Source organism: Pseudorca crassidens, chromosome 4 (genome assembly GCF_039906515.1).
Source record: "Pseudorca crassidens isolate mPseCra1 chromosome 4, mPseCra1.hap1, whole genome shotgun sequence".
Lineage (NCBI taxonomy): Eukaryota > Metazoa > Chordata > Mammalia > Artiodactyla > Delphinidae > Pseudorca > Pseudorca crassidens.
In genome coordinates, this window is record NC_090299.1 from 1,963,395 (window position 1) to 1,981,315 (window position 17,921).

The 17,921-nt window shown below is 41.0% G+C and overlaps 1 protein-coding gene across 11 annotated transcripts in view; it reads left to right on the forward strand.

Annotated features, from left to right (window-relative positions):
• Positions 1-17,921, forward strand: part of ADD1 (adducin 1) — a 76,488-nt gene that overhangs the window by 17,841 nt on the left and 40,726 nt on the right. For all 11 annotated transcript variants that reach the window (XM_067734915.1, XM_067734918.1, XM_067734917.1 and 8 more), the window contains exon 2: positions 17,368-17,582. In XM_067734915.1, the coding sequence (XP_067591016.1) occupies positions 17,388-17,582 (195 nt within the window). In that variant the 5' untranslated portion in view covers positions 17,368-17,387. The remainder of the gene's footprint in view (positions 1-17,367; positions 17,583-17,921) is intronic.

A 17,921-nucleotide genomic window follows, 5' to 3' on the forward strand; every position in this document is an offset into this window, starting at 1 on the left:
TTGTTGTTTGACCTCTGGTAGTGTCACTTTCTGTGAGTGATTCCAATTCAGAGTTCTAGTTTTAGTCTCAAGGTTTTGGCTGTTGTTGTAGTTGTTGTTTAGCCCTTGGAGGTTTTATGTATTTCGTACTTGCAAATCTTATTTGAGTGGTAGGGCCTCACATATTTCTTACTTGAGATCTCCAAGTGGTATTTATTAGTAATGGAAATAGTGGTTGTGCATTGGTTTAAAACTTAAGAAAAGCATGTTTAGTATGAGGTGATTCTAAAATGCACAGTTAGAGTTCAGTGGAGTGAGTGAGGTGTTGATGTTCTTGGTACAGGAAGGAGCTGGCTACAGGTTGGCCAGCATATAAGACTTGGCTAAAGTCATTTGCTCAGTTTTGTCATCTGTAAAATGATCAGGTGGCTTCTCAAGTTCTTTCTGGTGCTAAAAATGTATACTGCCAAGGTTTCTTCTTACTGCTTTTTATTTCTATTATATTAATTTAAAAAGCATTATTTAAGATCTGTGTTCAGAGCATTGTGTTAGGAATTTTGGAAGGTAAAGCATTGTAATAGCTGCTGCCTCAGTAAGCTTGCAGTCTAGGAATTGTATTAAAAACTGACAATAAAGAGCAGTGATATAGTCTGTGAGAGGGAACTCTAAAAAGTGGTGCGGCTGTGTGTTCCCTGTGCACGTTGAGGAAGACAGTTAATTAGTGCCCGTCATAGAATGTTCTTCCAGGGTTCTTTTGAAAGAGCTTCAGTCAGTCTTTAAAGATGTTGCTGCTGCTTATAATAATAATGACTACCATTTATTCTATTGTTTACTGTGTGCCAAGCATTGTATGAAACTTTTGACATAAATTAACTCATTTAGTCTTTTTTTAAACTTTATTTATTAAAAATATTTATTTGGCTGTGCCGTGTCTTCGTTGCAGCATGCAGGATCTTTGTTGCAGCATGTAGGCTCTTAGTTGCAGCATGTGGGATCTAGTTCCCTGACCAGGGCTCGAACCGAGGCCCCCTGCATTGGGAGTGTGGAGTCTTAGACCCGGACCACCAGGGAAGTCCCAACTCATTTAGTCTTAAACCAAGGAAGTAGCTAATAATATCATTCCCATTGACAGATGAAGAAACTGAAGCATCGAGAGAGGTAACATGTGCCTAAGGTTACATAGCTAGTAAATGGTAAACTGGGATCAGAACCCAGGTGGCTTGGCTTTAGGGTCTAAACTCTAGATATGAATTGAGCACATTTATTAATCAGTTAGCATTGAGAGGCTAATGGGATTTTGATGAAGACCCAAGCCAGATTCTTTCTGTACCAGTGTTATCTCACATATTTTGGAAATATAAACAGGATAGGGTGCATTAAAGTTCACTTAAATTTGTTCAGTTGAACAGATGTTTGGTTGACTTATCTTTAGTTGCCTCACCCAGAGTTGTTTTCAAAACCACACCCAAATCTCTTTCAGTAAGTTACAGTGCAGTAGTGGTTTAGGGATTGAGTTAGAGTGAGAAACTTCACTTATTAATTTGTGCTCCATGTGTTGATAGAACACGATAGTGTTTATAAAATGTTATTTTTAATTAAAATGATGTTTTTTAACTTTTAGTTGGTTAAACTTAATGTTCTTGAAGTTTTTAAAATGAACTTTTTTTAGCATGTTACTTTTACATCCTCATCAGATACTAGATAATTAAAATATTTCCTGTTTATAGGGTACCCACTATGTGCCAGACATTGCGCTAGATATTTTACACTTATTATTTCTGATTGCCCCAACAACCGTGGAACATGACTGGAGTGTATTTTATTACAAATGAGGAAACTGAGGTGGAAAAGGTGATAGGGTAGATGACAAGGCAGTAGTGGGGTGCTGCTGGTGCAGAGTTGGAAGGTTCATCAGTGGGGCCTGGTGGGGGGTGAAGAAACACACCTCTAGGTTTCCAGGGAGAAGGGATTATTGGCAATGAGATAACTGGAAGACATTCATCAAAATAAATTCCAGATGGATTCAGGAGAAATGTTTAAAATTATAGAGACTGTAGAGAAAAAGCAAAGTAAAATGTTTTTCAGAGTAATGCCTAAAACTTTCTTGGAACATTTTATTAGACATGTGCCTAGGAAGCAATGATAACTTTCTCTTTAAAAGCAGAAGAATTCAAAGGAAAAGGTCTGCAGACCTAAATATGTAAAATGTTAAAATATTTGCTAATTGAAAAATAAAATTATAGAAGGTAATAGTCTGGGAATGTCAAATATGATAAAAGGTCAGTGTAGGTATGCTATTTTTTTCACATTTGTAGGAATAAATACATCAAGATTTCAATAGATAGATAGGTAGACAGAGAAATTAATAGACCCTAGTGGAAATTTCAGATGTAAATAAACATATAAAAAATATTCATTCTTACCTACTAATCAGAGAAATACCAAATAAAGCAGCCACTTCCGATCCATCAAAGAAGGGAAATTTTTCTGATACCTCTGCTTTCTTTTCAGAGTATGTGAGCCAAAAAGGAAGTGAAACTTTATATTTAATCCTAACCCATTTGGAGGGTTTCTTATACTGTAAACTTTCCTTTCCAGTGTTCCACTGTTTCGTTTAGCAACTGCTGTTTGAGCTCCCACTCTAGGCAAGGTCCTGCAACTAGGATTTTCTAAAAGGGTCACATTTTGGGGGATATTTATTTTATTCGTGCTGTTGCAGTTATTTGAGAGTGTGCTTTGCATTTTTATTGGCTTGATAAGATATGCTGTAGTTTTTCAGAAGTGTTCTGAACTGTGTGGAGATCATTTTGAAGTATGTCATGGCTTTGGCACCAGCGGAGAATTACCTCCCCTAAGTAAATGAAGCATTATTATTCATTTGAGGCTTGGGGTTGGACACTTGACTAGATGGACCATTTCTTTACTGTATTAACCCCAGAAGGTCAGGCTGCAAGGCCAAAGCGCCAAGATTTTCCTAGACACACAGTGTACTATATTTGGGAAAGAATGAATTATTTGTTCATTTCAAAACTGGATCAAGTTCTGGTTAGATGTGACAGTATTGCTTAGCTAAGTATGAATTCAAGGTAAAAACATTCTCATCTTAGGCTAATGTTGTTAGTCCCTCCTGATGTGTTTAACTAGATTGCAGAGTGGCTTTTTTCTTCCTTATCAAATCTGCGTAGAATTCTCTGTACTCACATGTGGCTGGTCAACCTGTGCTTCCTACTTGCTCAGCTGGGTCTCTGCAGTCTTTCTGGGCCTGACTCTAGTACCGTTAAGTCTAGAATTCTCCTTTTCTTACTTCCTGACCTTTGGGAGTTATACGTGCTTGAGTCTCCAAAAGCAGTCAGCTAGACACAGATACACCTTTAGCTTTGTGTACCAACTTTGGGAATTGACGTAATTCTTGGAAACATAATACCCAGGTAACTCAAAACACAAAACCCAATTTGATATACAGATTGTTGGTGTGCAGTCTGGAACCACCTTGTGAGTGGTAGACTGGGATTTGGAGTCTGTTCAGTAGCTGCTTGTACCCCCAGAGTCTCTTCAGTTGTACGTCAGTTGTGATTGAAAGAGGCAAAGTGATGGCTTTTCTTAGTCAGATGCCTCTGGAATCCAAACTTGGATTAGCATTGCCAGTCCAAGATGTGAGACCTGGATGTGTATTTGGTCCTTAGTGTGTGTTTATTGAGGGACTTCTAGGGGTTAGCCTTGTGAAAACAGTAGTGACTGAGACAGGTGAGTCTGCTGCCCTCTGGGGGGTTACAGTCTACTAGGGGAGACAGACCGTGAATTTCTGAAGGTAGTACTAATAACTAACACTTAGTGTGTGTAGTTAGTGTGTCAGACACTGGTTCTAAGCATTTTACATTCATTAACTGTTTGAGGGGGTACATTTGTTAGCCTCATGATTTCAGATGTGGAAACTGAGACCAGGGGAGTTAAGACATTTTCCCAAGCTTACAGAGCCAGTAAATGGCTGAGCTGGAATTTGAACTCAAACAGTCTGGCTCCAGAGTCTGTGCTCTGAAAGTAGGGATAAATCCTTGAAGGGAAAGAAAACCCAGGGTGATTTGAGAGGGCTGGGAGTGGGGGCTACTCTAAATAGGGGAGTAAGGGAACCTAATCTCAAAATTTGGTCTCAGAATTTGGAGGTGAAATTTGACCTGGAACTTGACCGATAAGGAGTAGTGCGCTCAAAGGAGCTGGAATAAGTTTGTTCTGGGCAGAGAATGGTCTAAAGGCTCTGAGGCAGGAAGGAGCTGGGTGTGTTTGCAGACCAAAGGAAGGCTAGTGTATCTGGGACAACAAGGCAGAAAGGTGTCTGGAGGCCAAACTGGGAAGGTCCTTGCTGGCTGTGATCAAGATTTCAGATTTTACTCTGGGGACTATGGCAAGTCCTTGATAAGAATGAAGCAGGGGCAGGACCTGATTTGATTACATTTTTATGCAGAATGAGTTATAAGGGTTTGAGTCCAAAAAGGGAGACTAGGCTGGGGGAAGATTAAGAGTTCTGTTTTGGACGTAAGGTATGAGTGGCCCTCCTTGTATCTTTGTTTGCTTATTTACCAAAATATAACTGAAATATCTCAGTGCTTAAAGAAAATGATGATAAACGGATTTAGTTTTGTCCCCCTCTCCCACTCCAAACAGAAGCCAGTCCTCACTCCTGGCTTGGCTCTAGCTGTCCCTCTGCTGGAGTGCCTCTCGCCCTTGCCACCTGTGATGTCACCTCTGGGAGCCTTTCCTTCTTAATGTTGCCACTGACCCCCCCCCCCCCCGCGTCTTCCCAGTCCCCTTCCATGGCACTATGTGATTTACTTATGTGGCACGTTTATTGCCTGGCCCCCTCTGCCAGCATATACATTTCCTGAAGGCAGAAATCTTTGTTCTGTGCGTTGCGTCTCCCAAGCATCCAGATTGAAGAACAGTGCCTGGCCTGTGTTAGCTTCATGGTAGGAGCGCAGTAGGCATTTGATGACGTTATCCTTTGGCTTCTACTTCAGTTACATTTGAAAAATTATGTGGGATCTGTCGCTCTGTCTGTGGCCCAAGTGTGGATGGAGCCTTTTAGAGTTTGAATTCTCCCCTCTACCTCAGTAGTGTCATGTTTGTTGAAATGGTGCCATTTTGATTAAGTAAAAACTAATATATGGGGCTTCCCTGGTGGCGCAGTGGTTGAGAGTCCGCCTGCCGATGCAGGGGACGCGGGTTCGTGACGGGGTCCGGGAGGATCCCACATGCCGCGGAGCGGCTGGGCCTGTGAGCCATGGCCGCTGAGCCTGCGCGTCCAGAGAGGCCACAACAGTGGGAGGCCCGCGTACCGCAAAAAAAAAAAAAAAACTAATATATGCAATTTGAGGCATGATTTTCCTTTGTCTCAATTTGTTTTTGGCCATTTTTTTCATATGGTTTAAGACTTCCATAATTTTCCCCTTCAAATATCATTTGGAATTCTTAAAGGCTTCAGAAGTTATTTCGATATTAACATAGGAAATTTCTATGGTGGTAGTGATAATGAGAAATAAATTATATATACTAGAAATTTTTTTTTTTTTTTTTTGCAATACGCGGGCCTCTCACCGCTGTGGCCTCCCCCGTTGCGGAGCACAGGCTCCGGACGCACAGGCTCAGCGGCCATAGCTCACAGGCCCAGCCGCTCCGCGGCATGTGGGATCTTCCCGGACCGGGGCATGAACCCACGTCCCCTGCATCGGCAGGCGGACTCTCAATCACTGAGCCACCAGGGAAGCCCTAGAAAATATGTTTTAATATATTTTTGAAACCAGTTGCAGTTGTGACAGAGATCAGAAATTTTTAATTATTTGTCACAAACAATAAAAACCATGTTAGCAAGAAGCAGTTTGGTGTTGTGGAATGTCCATAAGCCTGGCCAGGACACTTTGGCCCTAGCCTTGCCCAGGAATCATAGCCACCCTTTAATGTGTGTCCACTGTCTACCAGACACTCAGCTGAATGCTCTTCAAATGGCATTTCTGATTCTTACGATAACCCTCAAGGTTGCCATGACAACACCCGTTCATAGGTGAGGAAACTGCGGTCCAGAGAGAAGTTAAACAACTTCAGAAGTTCAGGATCACAGTAGTAAGCAGCGCAGTGGACATCAGACTTGGCCTCAGCCTGACTCCAGACACACCAGGCTGCTGCTTTCTGCCTGTTATACTCCCTGTGTGCCCAGGGCCGTCTTCTCCCTTCTCCAAACCTCAGTTTTCCTAATTTTATTTAATTAAATTTAATTAATTAATTAATTTTTGGCTGCACCACGCGGCATGTGGGATCCTAGTTCCCTGACCAAGGATCGAACGCCCCCCCGCCCCCTGCATTGGAAGCGCGGAGTCTTACCCACTGGACTGCCAGGGAAGTCCCATCAGTTTTCCTACTTTTCAAATGAAGGGGTTAGATTTAAACTACGATGGAGATGTTTACAGCACTGACTCAGAAGGGCTCTAAGGGTCCTCATGGCTGCTCTGCTGCTGGCAGCTCTTTAGTTCATCACACTTTTATTGAGCACCTCCTGTGCACCAGACAGCAGTGTAAGATGCTCAGACGACGAAGGGCAGAAAACCTGGTCTGCCTCTTGGAATTAGCAGGATGGTGTGTTCCCCTAATAGCTTCAGACTTTGAGACCAGTGTGCTAAGTGCCCTGTTCTTCAGTAGTAAACCTTGCCTGTCGTACCCTCACGTGCAAAGGGAAGTGCATCAAATCCCCTTGATTACTTATAGGATGAAGTGCTCTGTTGTGCTTAGAAGCCAGGAACTCCACTGCTTTTTGTAAGATGGAAGTACGTAGCGGCTGCACAGTAAAGCCAGTACTGATTTATGGAAATATTCAGCCGTAAATGCTTCTGATACGAACAGAATCATTTTGGAGGACTGACTATGAGGGGCTCATTAACCCTATACATTCTTAACTCAACTTGAGAGTTTGGTTAACTTACTATCTCTGCCTTAGGGTAAAACAGTCTCTTAGAGCCTACATTTTCTCACCTGTAAAATCAGGATAGGGCCACTCTAGTAAAGTACTTAACAGAATATATATTAAACTTTAAACAAATGTTCGATGTCATCATGCTGCTGGAAGTACAAGGTACTGTGTACTCTGTTCATTTATACCTTCAAGGATGCTTATGATTTTATTTATGTTCTTAATGGTGTTTTATTTTTAAATTTTTCTTTTTTTATAAATTTAACTTTTAAAAAGTATATATGAACAGTAAAGAGTCTCCTGGCCATCTCTGTCCTCCATTCACCCAGATCCCATTCCTTACAAGTATAAACCAACATTTTAAGTTTCTTGTACATTCTTCCTACATTTCTTCATGCAAATACAAGCAAATGTGAGTATTTTTCTTATCCCTCCTTTCCCCACCAAGTGGTACTATAAATACATCATTCTCTGTATCTTGCTTTTTTTCACTTGATAGTATGTCTTTATTTTTGTGAAAATGAGACCATCTAAGAATTTGTGTGCTCATAATTATTTCATAGCATAAAGGGTTTTCAGTCTCCATCAGCTGACCTGATTACTTTTCAGAGAAATTTACCTTTGGCAGATTTTTACTTAGACTAATTGTTGTGATTTCATTTTATTTTATTACTTATTTATTTATTTTTGGCTGCATTGGGTCTTCGTTGCTGCATGCGGGTTTTTCTCTAGTTGTGGCGAGCGGGGGCTACTCTTTGTTGTGGCGCGCGGGCTTCTCATTGCAGTGGTTTCTCTTGTTGCAGAGCACAGGCTCTAGGCGTGCGGGCAGTAGTTGTGGCACGCAGGCTCAGTAGCTGTGGGTCACGGGCTCTAGAGCGCAGGCTCAGTAGTTGTGGCTCACGGGCTCTAAAGCGCAGGCTCAGTAGTTGTGGTTTGCAGGCTGTAGAGTGCAGGCTCAGTAGTTGTGGCTCGTGGCCTCTAGAGCGCAGGCTCAGTAGTTGTGGTGCACGGGCTTAGTTGCTCCACAGCATGTGGAATCTTCCTGGACCAGGGCTTGAACCTGTGTTCCCTGCATTGGCAGGCAGATTCTTAACCACTGCGCCACCAGGGAAGTCTGTTTTTGTGGTGTTTTAATCTTCCTTACTTACAGCCCTGCCAAGGTTTCCCCCCTTCCTCCTTCCCAGAAAAATAAGCAAAAATCCAACTCAAACCCTTACATTGTAAGCACCCTCATGGAATGAAATTCAGGAAAAGTTTTGTTTCAATAAAACCATAAATTTTGAAAGTCTTCATTAGTTCAGCAAAAATATAGTTAAAAAAATAAAAATAGTAAAGTAATTGAAGGACAGTAACAGTATCATGAAGGATCTAAAATAGAGAAAGTGGTTGATGCTGTCAGAGGATAAAGTTGAATTCTACTTTTTTTCTACATGTAGCTGTTCTGGGCGTGGGTAACTCAATATGTGCATCAGTATAGTAACTATAGTGGAGACCATCCTGTGTTGTGGTGGTTATTTGTTAAATTGTGAGACACCATGTATAAAATTACTTCTCCCAGATTCTTCTCCTGAAATCTGAATTGTAGTTTCCTTTGTGGAATTTCTTCTTGAAAGCACTTAAGAGTATACTGATCAATATTTGCTCACATGCTATCTGAAAGTAGTGGATGTTACTTCAGATACATTTTTTTTGGATGAAAGCAGAATTTTGTGAAATTAGTAATGGAGAATGATTGTGTATTCCTTTCTACGATTCACCCACTTACCCGATGTTTATTGAGGCCTGTTAATGTGCTAATTAGTGGGGAGATGGTGCTGAGTTAGACAGTAGACCCCGGTGTGCTACCTGCTCTCAGCCAGTATCCACATTTTGACTTCCTGTGTGGCAGTTGATGGATGAGCGTGGTTTAGCCGGTCTTGGGTTCAGGTCCTGATTCGGCCTTTTATTTATCTTGTGGCCTCAGGAACTTGAAACTCAGAGTCAGCTCTTCCTCTGCAGGTTGGGAACTCGCAGGGTTGTTTGAGTGAACGAGTCTGTGTGGAAGCGTGTACTCTACAGTGGCCTGTGGTACTGTCCTCATAAAATTCACGTGTTGGTCACTCTTCTGATCCTTTGCATTTGCTAGTTGCATTCTCCTCAACTGGATTTGGGGAATATTTGGTTTGGAGTTTGTGAGTCATGGAGATGTTGACTATGCCTCTATCCTGTTTTATCAAGTTTTCCCTAAGGTGCTTTCAGATACATTGTCTCATTTAATCCTTAGGTTAGGGAGATATTTTTACTTTATAGATGAGGACTTCGTAAGTGATGACATTATACAGTGGAACAAGTGGGACTAACCACTGATACCTAGCCCAAGGGCCTGTCCACTACCCAGTACTGACCCTTGGACTGGAGAATCCTCTCATCAGCACAGGAAGACCATTTGGTGAGAAGCAATTAAGAGTGCAGTCTCTAAACCATAGTCTTTTTTTTTTTTTAATAATTTTTATTGGAGTGTAGTTGCTTTACAATGTTGTGTTAGTTTCTGCTGTACAGCAAAGTGAATCAGCTATATGTATACATATGTCCCCTCTTTTTTTGATTTCCTTCCCATTTAGGTCACCACAGAGCATTGAGTAGAGTTCCCTGTGTCTAAACCAGTCTTAATTTCAGATTCTTGCTTCTCCACTATGGCTGTGTAACCTTAAGCAAGTAACTGGAATCTCTGTAATAATACACCAGAAGATTGATTAAGTGCTATAGTAAAAGAAAAACAACAGCTGCTATATAATTATATAAAAACATAAAATGTGGAAGATTTAGGCTGGGAATCTGTTAACAAATCATTTATCCTAAAGGGGAGAGGAAGCAAGAGGACCCACCCAGATAATTCCTCAATGAAAGGAGCATAAGAGCAGGCGACAAGGCTAGGAAGCACTGCTTTGATTCAATTTTACCTTTTTTGTTTATTTCTTTCTTTTCTAATTTGAGCTTCCTGGACATATGATGGTGAGAGGTAGTGTGTGGCAGAGTTAAGAGCAGGTGCTCTGGAGCTGGGCAGCCTGGGTTCAGATCCTAGCAACCCCACTACAGGCTCTTAACTGCATTGTGCCTCAGTTTCCTTATCCTTCGGAAAAATGAGTTAATACATGTAAAAGATGAGCTTTAGATCAGTAATTACCACTTAGTAAGCAGTGCTTATCTTAAAGGGAACTTTTGAGCAGTTTCATCTGCAAGAGAACATCTGGAGACACAGGAATAGAAATGATCCGATCAGAGCAATTAAAGGCTTTTACTGAGCTGTGAGTCCTGAGCAGGGCACACTCAGCTTGAAGCTGTGAAGAGGAGTCTTAAACATAAGGTAGGTGTTTGTCCTTTAGGGGAACTGGAGAACTAGGCTAGTAATGTTGGCAGTGAGGGTTGTAACACATTATGGTTGTATTCTGTTTTATTTGGGAGAGGGCTCAGTGTTGGGCTCCTTTGTCAGGAGATTTAGAGACTCCCCTTTCATTGACTAGCTGGGCACCCCTTCCACAATTGAAGGTTTCTGAGAATTTGTAATGGATTTCTGGCGGGGACTTCCTTGTTTCTTCCACTTTCCTACCTGAGGTGCTGGACGGGGTGTGGACTGTCTCTGCAGCACTGTTCCCAGCCCTTTGCCTAGGCTTGGCCATCACTGTTAGCTCTGCCAAGCTTGTAGAAAATCTTGTCACTCTTCCCAGCAAAGGCGCCACTCTATTTTTTACGCTTTTTTCTGGCTTTATTGAGGTATAATTGAAAAATAAAATTGTAATATGTTTAAAGCACACAACGTGATGATTTGATATGTGTATATATTGTGAAATGATTCCCACAATCCAGTTATTTAACATATCTATCACCTCACCTAGCTGCGCTTTTTTATTTCTATTTTTTCTGGTGAGACCACCTTCTGTTTAATTAAGTGTGGCCTGATGGTGCCCTTTCATTCTGGGTGCAAACCTTATGGAGCCCTCCCAGAGATGTTCATTCACCAGGTGACTGCCACCTGCCCCAAGCCAACCTGGAAGCACCTGCTTAGCTCTAAGCGTCACTTCCGTGAAGCTTTCCATCAGCGTCCTGGGGCAGCCCGCTCCATCAGTGTCCCAGGGCTGCCATGACTGGGCGGCTTGAACAGCAAAAGTTTATCGTCTCAGTTCTGGAGACCAGAAGTGCAAGATCAGGGTGTCAGCAGGGCCAGTTCCTTCTGAGGTTGTGAGGGAGCCTCTGTTCCAGGCCGCTCCCCTGGCTGCTGGTTTGCTCGCAATCTTTGGTGTTCCTTGGCTTGTAGATGCTTCACCTCAGCTCATCTCTACCTTCATCTTCACATGGCCTCTCCCTGTAGTCTTGTCTGTGTCCAGATGCCCTGTTTGCATGAGGACACCAGTCATATTGGGTTAGGGGCCCACCCTTCTCCAGTATGACATCATCTTAACTAATTACCTCTGCAGTGACCTGTTTCCAGATAAGGTCACATTCTGAGGTGCTGGGAGTTAAGGCTTTAACATGAATTTGGGGGCGTACAGTTCAACCCATAATACCCTCTCTCTGCTTTTTCTACCTCCCCCTGGACACTTTTGGCCTGCTGATATGTAAGTAGATTTCTCTCATGGCACCAAGAGTATCTGGTTACATTTATTTATCTGTGGTCTCCTACTCATTTTGTGACTTTTTATCTCTGCTGCCTTGTACATGATGTGGAAAGTAGCTCTGGTGGAGATATATTAAGTACCTGGGGTTACAGAAATAGAGGAAGATACTGCAGAGGTCACCTCTTACCTTGTTTTCCTATTGACGGTACCAAAGGCTCTCTGGAGTTGGCTGTGAGGTGGCCAGGGACACCAGCAGAGGCTGCCACTTCTGTTACCGTATGAGCATGTTTGATACCTCCTGGTTTATTTTCCATGGCGTGATAGCTCAATATCACCTGGCAGTCTTTATGCTCTCTGAGATTGTTTGAAGAACATTTAGAAACGGAGAAGACCCTCTAGGTCTTCAGCATTCGCCTGACCCAGAGAATTTTGTTAATGGCCACCTTCTTGCTTCAGCCTTTGGTTTGAGTGTTCTGTTTTTAGGGATTCCAAAGTAAATCATGTGAATGGTTGGAATAGTTAGCGGAATGTCTGTGCCAGAAGGGAGATGCCAAGAAATAATTGAGTCTGCTCCCAGAGCTTTAGAATTAGCTCATTAGATACGTTAGAGAAAAGAAATTTGTCTGGGTTCTGATCTGAGGTTTAGTTACATGTTAGTGAGGGTGCGTTGTCCTGGGACTGGAATACCTTTGCTAAGAAAGAATATTCCAGGGCACGCTTTTTGTTATTTCCAGAATAAATAACATTCTAGGCAGAGTGGTATTTTCTGTGGTGTTAGTAGAAAGGGGAGGTTAATCTTAAAATATCGTTTCATCCCGTATCAGTCATATCTGTCTGAAAGAACATGCTGAAATTTGTTCATCTGAAGGCAGACAGAGACCAGCTTATGAAAGGTCTGGAGGTACTTTATTCTATGAGCAAGGAAAATTATGGAGCATTTCAGACACATACGAAATAGAATAGTATAATGAGCCCTGCTTTATCCTTCATCCAGCTTCAGCAGTTATTAACTCATGGCTGGTCTTGTTTATTTTGTGTAACCCTTACTCTCCCTCGACCCCATATAAGTTTTAGGCAAATTCCAGATGTCATATTATTTCATCCATAAATATTTCTGTATGTATCTAATACAACCATAATAATATCACACCTAAAATTTTTAACAGTAATTCCTTAATGCCATCCAAGTCCACTTGGTGTTCAAATTTCTAATTGTCTCGAATGTCATTTTTAGATTTTTATTTTACAGTTTACTTGAATCAGGATCTGGCAGAGATCCTCCTATTACCTGTTGGGTTTTAAGCAGGGGAATGAATGACATGATCTGACTTATATTTTGAAACTCTCTCTGGCCTCACTGTGAAAAATGGATCGGTGTGGGGGTTGCTAGGAGACTGGAAGTGGAGAAACTAATTAGGAGGCTACTGTGTGTCCAGGAGGTGAGTCGTAATTATCTAGATTAGAGTGATGTGGTGGAGATGGAGAAAAGTGGGTGAATGTGAGATGTAACCCGGGCAGGCCGAGCTTGTTTGTCATGGCTCAGCCAGACTTTTGGGTTCTGCTGGGTGTGTATGTTTGTTTATTTGAAAGTATTGTTCCCAGAGATTTCATTGATTTCAGTATCAACATTTTAAGTTTAGTGAAATCTTAACATTTTTACACAGGTTAAATTACAGCAACTTTATGGAATGCTGAGATAGAGGAACATTAATCCCTACTTCTCTTGAATCAATTTATTCAACTTTAATACAGCTTATTTGCCATTATTATCATCTTGTTTATATGTGACTACAGTGATAATATTGATAACTTTATATAATAGGAAATTTATAGTTTTTCACTTAAACATGTTACAGTCTCATGTGTATTCTGCTAAAGAATATTCATAGTTTCATAATACTGTATTGAGCAGATTATGTTATAGCCATTCATGTATTATTGGATGTTGATCTTTTAAAATTATTCTAAATAATGTTGCAGGAAGTTTTTTTGCATCTGTATTTTTTCCATTTCTTTTTTAAAAATCTGGATTAAGTAATGACTTCTTTGTAGAGATCTTCCTAGAAAAATTTGCTGTCTTAACACACACTTAGAAATGACATCAATGAAACCTGAAGCCGTAATTGACGAAAACCAAGTACAGGCTTTTATTTTTTTAAAGAGTGTCTCTCTCTCTCTCTCTCTCTCTTTATTTATTTGGTTGAGCTGGGTCTCTTAGTTACGGCAGGCAGGTTCCTTAGTTGTGGCACACGGGCTCCTTAGCCGTGGCATGCAAATTCTTAGTTGTGGCATGCATGTGGGATCTAGTTCCCTGGGCAGGGATCGAACCTGGGCCCCCTGCATTGGGAGGGCAGAGTCCTAGCCGCTGCGCCACCAAGGAAGTCCCCAAGTACAGGTTTTGTACGTTAAAAGTTGGAATTATGTTTATTCTTGGTTATTGGGCTCAGAATATGTATACTTTGATTTAAGTTTATAGACTTCCTTATTGAAGGGAGACCACATGCATATCTGGTCTTCAGTCTTTATCTTCTCCCATTCATATGGCAATTTGTAATAAAATGAGAGAAATCTCTGCCTTATCATCAGCATGTTGGTTTTACAAAGATTCTTTTCTTTCAGTCAGCTCTGGGAACCAGGAAGAAGCTATAGTTGCCTCTAAAATGTTCCCCTGTGTCCTTATTTACTGATGAAAATAGCTTAAAATTAGGACTCATTTGATAATAGAGAACTCATAATACTGTATATCCTATTGTCTTTTTTTTTTTTTTTTTAATTTTTGGCCACACCGCATGGCATGCGGGTCCCCAACCAGGTATCGAACCTGAGCCCCCTGCAGTGGAAGAGTGGAGTCTTAACCACTGAACCGTCAGGGAGTCCCTTTTTTGTTTTTTTTGAAATGCTGAAGTGGAACATTTTTATCATGGGCTCAGAATGGTCAGCTTCTTTTATATCTAATGAAGAAATGTCAGATAACCATTAATAATGTTTTTGTTCTTTGGGTCCTTCTTTTAGAACAAACTAGGTTAAAGTAAACAGATGACACTAAACATTTTAAAGGATATGTTCAGAGAAGGGTAAGTTTTAAAGACTATGTTTTAGGTCATTGGTTCACTTATTCTGTTTTATTGCCTTTTAGTCACTGATTGTTTTCATACTTTGTCTTTAAGTCCTTGAAATAGTGTCACTTCAAGTATGCTCTTCTATCATATCTTTAGATTTCAGAAAAGCAATATCCAAATCGATCTTTTTCTTTAAAAAAATGTTCAACTGACTCTTTGGCTTTTGGTACCACAAAATATATATTTTTAATAAACTATTCTTTAAAGCCTTACTATTCAAATTGCTGTCTGAGTCCAGTGGCATTGGTATCACTTGGGAGCTCATGAGACATGCAGGATCTCAGGCCCCATCTCAGACCTACTGGATATGAATTTGTATCTTAACATGATTCTTAGGCGATTCATATGCACATTAAAAAGCTAATAATGCCAGCCCCAGATTCCTGGTTGGATCCTCCTGTTCAAGGCATCTATGCCCTCAATTCCATCACTTTGGGAACATTGTTTCCTCTCACTGTCACCATCATCATCATTTACAACATAGCTTAGAGGTTAGGAACAGGAGTTCTGCATCCAGGAGGGCTGCATTAGAATCCCAGACATGTTAACTTCCTAGCTGGGTGACCTAAGTTCCCTTATCTGTAAAGTGAGAAAAACAGTAGTATATTGACAAATAGGGGAGATGAGAGGATCAAATACAGGTAAAGAACAAAGTCTAGCGTACAGTTCTGGCTGCTTTCATTCTCCTTCCCCTTATCACAAACATTATTTTAGATATCTATTGCAGCATAACAAACCATCCCAGGACTTTGCAGCTTAAAATAATTATTTTATTATTCATATTTCATGATTTTGTGGGTCAGGAATTTAGGCAAGGCACAACTGGGCAGTTCTGTTCTATGTGGCATCTACTGAGGTCACTTGATGACTTTCAAGTTTTTTAATTGTTATTTTAATTAAGTTGTATATTCTGGATGTAAACCTTTTCTCAGATATATGATTTGTAAATTTTTTTCCATTTTATGGGTTGTCTTTTCACTTTTTTATGTATCCTTTGAAGCACAAATGTTTTTAATTTTTAGGAAGTCCAGATTATCTTTTTTCTTTTGTTGCTATCTTTTTGGTGTCACATAAGACTTTGCCTAAACCAGGGTCTCTTAGATTCACTCCTTTACTTTCTTGTACGTATTCTGTAGTTTTTGCTGTTACATTTAGGTCTGTGTTCGGTTTGGACTGAATTTTTGTACACGGTGTAAGAAGGAGCACCATTTACTTTTTTAGTTGCTAGTTTAATCACCTCTTTTAAATCCCCACGTTGCTTATCCTCTGTGGCTTGAGGAACTGTTGTTCACTCACTCGCCATTAAAACTCTCTGCCTGTGGGTTCTGAGACTATTTCTCACCTTGTGTCTTTATCCTTTCTTTCTTGTTCTTAATTTATTCAAGACTTTTTAGTTACATACCAGCTATATGGCAAAATCGGTTCTGGGTGCTGGTTCTGCTCCATCTTCTCAACTTACATGCTTCTGCTGGCCAGTTTCCTCTCCTCTCCTGGCCCCACCTCTGTGCTGATGACTTCCACATCAGCACCTCCGCCTTTCTCAGTGAGTCTGTCTCCACTTCTGGACTGTGAGTCCAGCTTCCTTAGAGTGAGGACTACATCTGATTAATTTTGTGCCCAGCACAGTGGACGTAAAAGATGCTCAGTAAACATTGCATATATATATTGTTAAAGCTGTCATTCAGTGGGTTATAAAAGCAGAATGAACTATTTGTATGATTAGTAAAGGTGCTATTTAGAGATTTATAGTTAAAAGATGAATATAATTTAGTGTGTTCAAAACAGCATTTCAAATAAAAGATTGGGATTAAAAAGAGTGTAAAGTGGGACTTCCCTGGTGGTCCAGTGGTTAAGACTCTGAGCTCCCCAGGCAGGGGGCCTGTGTTCAATCCCTGGTCAGGGAACTACATCCTGCATGCCGCAACTAAAAGATCCCCCATGCCGCAATTAAAAGATTCCCCCATGCTGCAACTAAAGATCCCGCACGCTGCAACAAAGATGCCGCATGTTGCAACCAAGACCTGGCGCAGCCAAATAAATAAATAAGTTTTTTTTTTAAAATAAAAGACTGTAAAGTAAGTAGCCATATTAGCAGATGTTTAAATTTGAGCCATTTGGGCATCTTTTCAGGTTATTCACAAACTCAAGGACATGCTGACATTTTCTGAGCCTACTATTATTGTTCTTTGAACCAAGAAGGTGATGTTGATGAAGAGCATTTTCCATTTGCATGAATACAGATGTGTGAGCGGCTTCTCTCCTTTGACCTGTGTGGCAAATCCTTTGCAGAGTTGCCACCAGTACTTTTTGGGGACAATATCATGAATCACATTTCTCCAGAAATGAACTGTCCTGCTTTTAGAAGATCCTGTCTGTTTGGGACAATATGTTGACTTGAAACTATCTTGTGGTCAAAATTTTCATATCTAATTATATTTTTTCAGTTTGTCAGAGGATATACTAGCTTTGTTATTGTTTTCTTGTTGTCTGCTGAAGAACAGTGGCAAGGACAAAAACTGCCCTTGTTGGTGGACAGGTGGGCGATGGCTGACCAGCCACGTGCCTCAGAAGCCACAAAGAAGCATCACACGTCATGGCTCTGACTGGTCAGTCAGTCAGGGCATCCTCATGCTGGAGACTGTATTTATCAGGCTGATGTTCTCATTATGAAATGCTACTGGACATTGATTCAAAAACAATACTGTCTTTTGTTTTGATTCTGTAGGAACCTAGAAAGATTGTGCAATGAATGGTGATACTCGGGCTGCAGTGGTGACCTCACCACCCCCGACCACAGCCCCTCACAAAGAGAGGTATTTTGACAGAGTGGATGAGAACAATCCAGAATACTTGCGAGAGAGGAACATGGCACCAGACCTTCGCCAGGACTTCAATATGATGGAGCAAAAAAAGAGGGTGTCCATGATTCTGCAAAGTCCCGTAAGAGAAGCTTTGTCTCTGACCAAGTGTCCTCTTCCTTCTTCCACTACTTCAGCTCTTATGCTCTGTTGTATGTGTCATAGTCCGTTTACCTTAACACAGGAAATCAGTGCCTCGTATATATGTATGGCTGTTAAAGAGTTCAGTTTAGTTCAAGTTATCAGACACACAAATGAAAAATCTTCATTATCGTAAAGGATAGGAGGTGTTCATTTCTCCTTTTCACTCTCTAACTGCTTCGCCAGAGAGTCTTTATAACGACCATTTGAAAATTACTCTTTCCTCCAAAACACCTAGCTTGGTGCTGGGCACTTAGTAGGTCTCAGCAACACCTGATTG